Raw genomic sequence first — 8,771 nt, forward strand, 5'->3', positions numbered from 1 at the left:
GGCCAGTGAGGGAGAGGTTTTGTGAAGAAGCTATTTGTGCTGAAGGTGACGGTTATATTAGTGGTAAGTTTAAAATTGCACGGCTGAATGTGTTTCCAAATGACCCCCTAACAAGCTTGTGGGTCAACCAGCATCAACTCGTGCTGTGCAGCTAAAAACACTGTTTCCAAAAATACAAAATGTGCATCATAGTTGTAAGAGTATGCTAAATTAAACAGATGCAAAAGACATTTGAAATATATCAATTTGACTGAATGGTTTCTACATTGCACTTGGTACCGTCGGTGGAAAAAAGATGATTTCACCGAACCCTAACTCTGCTTGAAGGGAAATAAATGTGAGCAACACAAGTGGTCATTTATCTTCAGCCTCTAGCAAACCACTTTGAGCTACTGCTTGAGAACTTTCAGCTCAGGCAAGAAGAACCTGCTGATGTTTGTTGGTGCTGGTAAAAGCTGCCGGGCTGTTCTTGGCAAATACACCGATATATAAATGGTGTAAATCAGCCAACATGGCAGATGACACTAGCTCGTTCAGAATTCTGCAGCTCGGCTGTGAACCAGAACCAAGAGCACAGAACACACGAGTTCAGTTGATCTGCACAGGATTGACTTTAAGGTTCTGCTCCTTAAAAACGCCGCAATAACTTGAGAGACAGCGCTATCTAGTGGCCAATAAACAGAAATACAACTATTTTTCATATTTCCTTATCCATTGATGGATCTCTATAGTAAATATTTTTTCTACTTTTTTCCCCCTGGATTTAGGTTTTCAATTATTATATTGTGATGATCCTACAATAGTTACAATGCAATTATTATTTGTGTTTGTTTTATATAGAAGCAAACACAATAATTTTTTCTCAGTAGTTAATTCAGAGTATTCATATTTGTATCTTCTTAATTGAACACACTTAACTGTAATAAAGTCTGCCTTTATGCCTGTATAACCAGAGGTATTTATTGTAATGTTATACATTTTTTTAAACATATTTTCTTATTATATTCTTATTATATCAATATAATCACACTTAGCCTCATAGGCCTCAACAATCTGTATATGGTGCGACTTCCTCTGCCCTTAACCCAGACTGCAGGGTAAAGACAAAAATAAATAACTTTTTAGTACAGAAATTATATCTATATTAACTATAATAAGATATTTCTGATGTATAATAATGTTTGTGATTCAGTTTGGTCCTAAATTAAAAGCAGGAATCAAAACAAGGGAAACCTGTCTTCTTTCCTTGTTCCCTCTTTTAATCCTTCCATCAAACCAGCTGGCAGGTTAAACAAGGCAGCACAGACATCTCTCTCCTCAGCAACATCCTCCAGCTCCTCCTGTGGGAGCCTGCAGCATTCCGAGGTCTGATGAGATCTGTTGTCTCTCCAGCATGTTCGGGGGTTTACCCCGGAGTCCCCTGACAGTCACACGTGCACAGGAAGCTGCCTTCTTCCTTATTCCATAACTATAACTCCAGCAGAGGAGGATTATTTTAAAAGAGACAACTCCATCAAATGTGTTTATTTATTGATGAGGATCTACAGTGCGACGAGGGGCAGTTTGAAGTGTGTGCACCACATCGACACAATCTTAAAATAAATAGTAGGAAATAGATATATTGATGAGTTGTAGAAGCATGGAAATGAGAAATATACATTCACACAAACCTGAATTATAATCCAGTGTTTATATTCTGATTCTGAGTGAAGGGTAAACTACTCATTACTCACACATATAGATTTCATGAGGCAGAGTGATGTAGCACCACAGTGACAACAAGGCTGACACACATGGACCCTTTTTAAGATGCCATAATGTATTTCACAAAAGCTTCATAATTAATGCATCCATTCGGATCCTCCTGGTTTTGCATCAGCTGCTCCACCTCGTCCTCCCTCATCTTCTCACCTGAAAGGCAAACAGACGAGTCAGCTCAGTGAGAATTCCCATTAACAGCAGCATTTATACAAGACATCTGTGTGTGGTAAGACTCACCCAGTGTTGCCAGAACGTGCCGGAGCTCAGCTCCCATGACTGAGCCGTTCCCCTCCTTGTCAAACACCCGCAGACCCTCCACAAAGTCCTCATGCGTTCCACGGTTCTTGGCCTTGCAGATGTGCTGGTGGATGGGGAGGAACTGGTCAAAGTCAAGCATCTTGGTCTCCATGTCTGTGGAAATGAAAATAACGAAAAGTGCTGATTTTGACCAAAGTCAAAAATAACTCAGGCCGATGTTTGACTCTATTTGAATCTTTCTCTGTATTCAAAACAAGCTGGACCCACATTTGGCACGGACACTAATCTAACACACACACAGGGGAATCCCTCAGTATCGTGAGCTGCACGCCACCAACCTTCCGGCTTAGGTTTCCCCAGGACGTGGATGATCTCTGCGTTTGTAGGGTTCTGGCCCAAAGCCCTAATTAGGTCACCGCACTGGGCGTAAGTGATTTTCATCTCGTTGGCTGGAGTCCTGTCAAACAGCTGGAAAGAATCTTTGAAATCTGTGAACACAACAAAAGGGCCTTCACTCCTCCAGAATTCTCCACAGCTCGTTGTGAGTGCATGCAGCTTTTTGAGGAGAGGCCTTGAAGATGCTGCCTGTGTAGTAATGATACACAATGACAAGCCTCAGATAAAAAGGTTCCTCCGTTAAAGCCGGAGCCAGAAACACTCAAACCTGAAGATGTTTGACTCGACGCTGATGGACACATGCAGGTCAAAGGTATCCACTTGGATGGGGGCGTTTGTTTTGAAATAATAGCGTAGCCCTGAACCATCAGCTGCCGTTGAACATTTCTCACACACACTCTAATGGAAAGCAAAATCGCTCAATCCCCTCTATGAATAGCACGCAGTCCATGCAACACAAATGGTGACAACAACAACCTTGTGCCTTACCCTCAATTTGCTCAGGGGTGAACTCCAGCTGAAAAGAGACAAAGCATCGACAGGAGGAAGAAATGAGTTTAAAATCATCAGATAGCAACTGTTAGTTTCAAAGCTCATCGTGCCAGCAGCTCGAGTGACATCTGTTCTCATCACTGGACATTACTTATCAGTGACCTTGGGCCTAACGCCCCTCGTCCTACTGCTGCTGTCCGATTCATTAATGTTTATTTTTGGATGCGATACTTTGTGAAAGGATCTCTGGGATTATAAATACAGGCGAGGTCAGTAATTCATAACCTCTGTGATCATGTGTGTTGGTTATTTCAAGTGTTGAATATATAATAAAAAAAACAAAGCTGATGAATAACCTAGTCACACATGATTTAGATTTAGAATTGCATTTAATCAAAACATGTTCTTTTTTGTATTAAGGTCAGTTTACCACAATACAGATGTTTTTCTTTAGTTTAACCAGCTTCTGTGTCAGTGTGTCGGTTTGGTTTTACAATCTGCCGTGCACGCCCATTTAAATGTGTTATTCTTAGGCAAAAAAAAATGATCATTATTCTCAACACCCGTGACAAATGTTGACTATTTATACTCTGTGTATGTGTTGGACTCCCATCAGATAGTGCCCTCGGTCCCTGTGTGATGTCTGGATGTCCACAAACCCCACTCCCTTCTGGAGGCTTTGGAAAAATATTATCTAAACACTTATCTAAGCCCGCTTGAAGATGGATGGAGATGGATGCAATTATCCTTATTTTTCTTCCTCTCCGTTTTTCCACCCTCCTCGCCCTCAGAGGAATGGTGCGGGTGGTCTGCTGTGCCCCGACATAATGAAAATCATATTTTGTGGCTTTAACCGCTCTCCATTGTAACATGGCGGCTCGTCCGACCAGGAAAACATTCATCCATTGAGAAGGGGCCAAGTCAGCAGAAGATCTTTCCATGATGTGTGGTATCAGCTATAGTTTCCCTCTGAAGCTCACCATGAAGTCACAGCTGCCTTAACTGTACATTTCAATTTTAAATGCACGTTTAAACCTTAACTTCTTAAAAAAAAAATTATGAATCATATTTTGCAAGCAGCCAGAATTCCCACTCAGAGGCTGCACAGACCTGTTCTGCTTGCACTGCCAAGTTTATGTCACATGGGGTCTCTGATGCTCTTTCAAAACAGTTTCTTTGAAATGTCATCGTTACTAGGAATAATTGATGTATATATATATATATATCAGATGTATTTTTTTTTTCACAATTTGAATGAAAAACTTCATAGAGATACATTTTCATATCCAGTCTCAGTCATTTAAGAGATTGAAACACTTTCTTCCTTCAAATTCATTTCACAGCCTCCTCATTATAGCGTAATGTTGCTGTTTGTGTAATTTTTTACCGTCACTGATGTGGGGTCAAACTCCGGGGTCTTGGGGCGCTCAGGCTCCGGTGGGGCCACTGGTGCCGCGGGTTTAGGTTCTTCCTTCTTCTTGGGGGCCATTGTGAGGATCTCTTAGGAGACGGGAGGGGAGAACGGACAGGTCAGAGGGATCCAGCACACTGCAGCTGGAGGTGGCCCGTTTGAGGTGAGGTCCATTTATCCACTGTCCACAGGGGTCATCTCCCCCCTCCCTCCATCCATGCCCAAGCAGACTGCCAACAGTAGGGGGAGGTCTATAAAAGGATATGGCTTTGTGCTTCTATTTAAGACAAAGGTTGTTGTGTGTGTGTGTGTGTGTACATCATCGGGAGAAAGATGATGGAAAACTATATCAGCTGAAACGCCAGCGCCTGGAGCCTGAGTGTTAATTGGGCTATTTCCATCAACACAAGTGTGACCCTGTGTAACCCCCCCGCCTATCTCAGATTGATGACCTTGTTCAGTAAATTGTGGCGGCTGGTAATTGCAGGACAAGAGGAGCAGGTGAAGTTTGTTTAAATTACAATGTCACAATGCTGCATGATGAACCGCAATCCCCAGCAATTATCCTTGATTATCATTCAAAATTGGCCGACCAATGAGACGGCATTAGTCGCTGCGACAAATCCTTACGATGACCATTTATCCGGTCTGATCAAAGGGATTTGCAGAGCATTAAAATCCAATCCGGCCCAGAATAGGATTTCGCAGAATGTCGTTTCCGTCTGATCTTGGCTGGTGAGTGTGGTTAGACGTGAGTGATCCTTTCCCTTCAAAGCAAACAGGAAAGTGGAGAAATTGAACGGGGTTGACACTAAGACGCACTTTGTGAGGCTGCCATCCTCGTGCATGAACGGAGACAGACGCAGCGACAGGCAGGGTGAGGTCCTTGGTGTTTACTTTGTCAAGGAGCTCACACGGGTGTAAGTAACTCAAACAAACATTCTAGTCATCTGCAAATTGATTTAGAGAGGAGCAGATTTCATGGATGATTTGATTTGGGATAAAAACTAATTTAGAATTAATTGAACTTACTCTTCCAATAAGATCTGTCACACAGCATGAACACTGTCACCTGTGTATAGACATATGAGCATCCTTGAAAAATCTCACTTTATAAGCCAAACAGATTCTTCTGTGGAACTGAGGTTGTTCTCTCCCAAAATAACATCATTGGGTATTTTCTAGAGATGTTCTGATAACATTTTTTCCCTTCCCAATTCCGATATATTTTTTGAATAGGCAGATACTGAGAACCAATCCAATACCAGTGCATTCAGAAAATAACAGTATTGTATTGCTGCTGTATGTTATTCAAATTCAAATTCAGAAACCCTTTATTTGTCCCCTGTCCCCCCAATTTAAGGTCAAAACACAAGGTTACTAACCCTTTATGGATGTGATGATTTCCATCGTTGTGCAAGAGGAAGTGATTTCAAGGAAAAGAACATTTTTATTACTATCTGTGTGAAACTGATATTCTTTAAATATATGGCATAGGATCTCTATATAGATTTGCATCCTCGCTGATACCTAAACCCTTCATTCTCAATCTGCCATTTCTTTACATCACAGTGGAGGAGCTCATTAAAAATCCAGGTATGAACTCAAAGATAATAACCTTAATTAAGAGGACTGAGTTCTGTATTTGGTCACAGTTCTGCAGGACTGAAAAATATCTGTATGACTCAGTCGAATACTGTTTTCTGTAGTTACAGGCTCACAATTTCGCTCGTGCTGGGTTATTGTTGTTATTTTTATTTCCTGAGTGGGTGGCGGAGCACATTGAGTCTGGATTGAAAAGGACGTTCTGATCTGTGCGCTGCTGCTGCAATCTATTTTCATTTTGTGCATCTTGACAAATGCAGCCTGAAATATGACCTATCCACAAATAAACAAGGGTAAACAAGAAAAAAAAAGAAAACTTTCTGAGAACTGATCACGCCGAACAGTGTCTGACTTTGAACCATCCTTTCACAAAGCAGTTATACGAATTCAGTCCTTTGTTTGTCTTTTTGTGACACATTTGTTGATTTTTCCATCTTGTGTCAATGTGCCCAGTAAATAGTTTGCTTCTGTTCGCTTTACAGGTGGGTATTCTATAACCACACTGACTTTATCAAATCCCTTTGTCTTTGCACTGAGAGATTTTACTCGACAGCTGACGCTCCGAACCCGTATTTAAAGCTCCCACACATCTCATGTGACAAAGGTGGCAACCAATCCAGCAAGCCGGCAGCGGCAAATGTTGAGTTCTGGCAAATCCATCGTCAGGGACCACGCCCTGAACACGGCCTCCATCATCACCAGCCGGGCTGGTCGGGCTGCATTACTCACATTCCTCCTATGTCCATCCATTCCCTTTTAAACCTAAGAGCTCATCTTTTGGAGATTAGATGAGTTTTAAGGTTTCCTGTTCACAATGAAAAGCAAAGTCCTGTCAGTCGACATTAAACTCGAACATGCCGAGAGATCTTCTTTGGTCTGCGATGACAGGTTGGGAAAACAGAAATGTTGAAATTGTTTTTATGCAAACCGTTAGATTTGAGTTCAGGTTGATATTGTCCCCTGATGCATGAAAAGACACCAAACCTTAATTAAACTTCAAGGGACCCTGATCTTTAAAAAAACATTAGGAGAAACACACACAGAAAAGAGAATGAGGCTCGCCCGGCTGTCCTCTCTCACTGTGGCCTGGACTGCATTGGGGAAAAGAGGGCACGTCGAAACATAAAATAATCATCAGATTAGTGCAAGCTGGATAAATAATAAGTCATTTGTTCCTCATTATTTTCAAACAGAACATGATTTAGGTTGTCAGTGTCTGGCTGCCAACCCACAGAGAGACACAGACAGAAACAGCGTATGTCAGTCTGAGTATAAATGGATTGAGCCGTGCATAGCTCAGAGCCAACGCTTCCTCCTCTTTCAGATCCCGCCAGGTGATTGCCATAGACAGGCTGCAGCAACAGTTCACAACACGGCTAACCTCACCCAGTCAGGCTCCTAAAACATGCAAGACCTGTGTGGTTTGCTATTTTGGTGGCGCTCTGTTGTCTGACTGGTATGTACCTTGGAAGGGCTCCAGTCAGCGGACAATGCCAATTATTACTTGGACCCATCAGACGACCTTCAGTGCAGCCGAAGCCTTTTCTTTCTGCGGTGGCTTAAAAGCCTGGATAACAGAAAGGGTTGTTATATAATTAGCACCAATTCAAAAAAATGGTCGTGCAATGTCAGATGTCACACAAGCAATAATGAAAGATAATGCCACTATAGGGGAAATGATTAATAAAGGGTCCGGTCAATTATGGGGCAATATCTCTCACCCGGCTGTATGGCACACAAAAGGGGTTGAGTGTGAAATCCAGTTAGGGAGGATGTGGAGAATCCTATTTTCAGATGTTGGAGGTGGATGCTGATGAAAAGGAGAAAAGCCCTGGAATGAAAAGGAAATCTCTGCAACAAGAATGCAAAAATCTCTTCAGACAATAGTTGAGATAAAACATCAAAGTGATCATGAAGTGTGAGTCAGCTCGGGTGTTTGCATTATTCATGTCAAAACTGCGAGCTGGTTATCGCCAGCCCTTTTTGTGCATGTGAAATTCAATGGTGGCTAAATGCAAGTTTTCTGTAGCAGCATGTTTGTAAAATTAGATGCTCATGAATGTGCATTTGGGGAAATTTAACATTACATGCTACATAACTAAATAACATGACACACACCACTTTCCATCAGTTGCCTGAGTTAAAAAAAAAAATCAAGATCCACGAATCATCATCATTCCCTGGGAAAATAGTGCAAATTAAAAAATGTAATCTCACAATGATAGAAAGCTAAATAAATTCCTCAATCCACTGTGGATCTGCACCAAAATTGAATGGGTTAATCACTGACCTATATCATATCTTTCCCCAAATTTTTGTAGCAACCCGTCCAGTTGTTCCTGTGTATTGTTGTTCACAATCACAAACAGACCGGGGTGAAAACATAACCTCCTCGGCCAAGTTCGTAAACTTTGCTGTGTCCAACTGTTTGTTTAAAGAAAATAAAAACTCCTGGCTAATTTGTGTAATTATAATTCACTGTCAAACTATATGAGCATTAATCATCGCACATGTAAACAGAGCCATTTGAGCTACATAAATTAGCTTTGCACGCCAATAATAATATCATAAATTTGATATCTTGGAATGGTTTTATTTACAAAATGTCAATTTATTTTTACTGACACACATTCAGATTCAAACACAGCATTTTGTCTGTTTCCCAGTTGATCACTGGTAAAATACACCAGCCTGTTACGAAGGAAAAGAAAACATGAAAAATACAAAATCGGACCTTAAGCAACTATTAGTATCTTGGAAACGGATTTAGTCTAATGTTGCCACCTGTTTAAAACCCCATCTGTCAATCAGAGGTGGCTGCAGGTTCCAGTCTTGGCTCGAGCCTTTT

General features: G+C 41.4%; 1 protein-coding gene across 1 annotated transcript; it reads right to left on the reverse strand.

Moving 5' to 3' along the window:
* Positions 1-1,804: 1,804 nt before the first annotated feature.
* Positions 1,805-4,396, reverse strand: myl13 (myosin, light chain 13). Its single transcript, XM_061084448.1, has 5 exons — positions 4,295-4,396; positions 2,905-2,932; positions 2,358-2,507; positions 1,999-2,172; positions 1,805-1,911 (listed from the first exon to the last, which is right to left on the reverse strand). Exons 1-5 carry the CDS (start codon positions 4,394-4,396, stop codon positions 1,805-1,807), a joined length of 561 nt encoding a protein of 186 aa, XP_060940431.1.
* Between the last annotated feature and the right edge of the window lie 4,375 nt (positions 4,397-8,771).

The sequence above is a fragment of the Limanda limanda genome, chromosome 13 (assembly GCF_963576545.1).
Source record: "Limanda limanda chromosome 13, fLimLim1.1, whole genome shotgun sequence".
Classification (NCBI taxonomy): Eukaryota; Metazoa; Chordata; class Actinopteri; order Pleuronectiformes; family Pleuronectidae; genus Limanda; species Limanda limanda.

Excerpts from the sequence above, each read along its gene's own strand:
- myl13 (XM_061084448.1), bottom strand. The coding sequence starts at position 4,396 with ATGGCCCCCAAGAAGAAGGAAGAACCTAAACCCGCGGCACCAGTGGCC. Across the intron at positions 2,508-2,904 it reads CACCCCTGAGCAAATTGAGG|ATTTCAAAGATTCTTTCCAG; the intron begins GTAAGGCACAAG and ends TTGTGTTCACAG. Across the intron at positions 1,912-1,998 it reads GCACGTTCTGGCAACACTGG|GTGAGAAGATGAGGGAGGAC; the intron begins GTGAGTCTTACC and ends TTTGCCTTTCAG.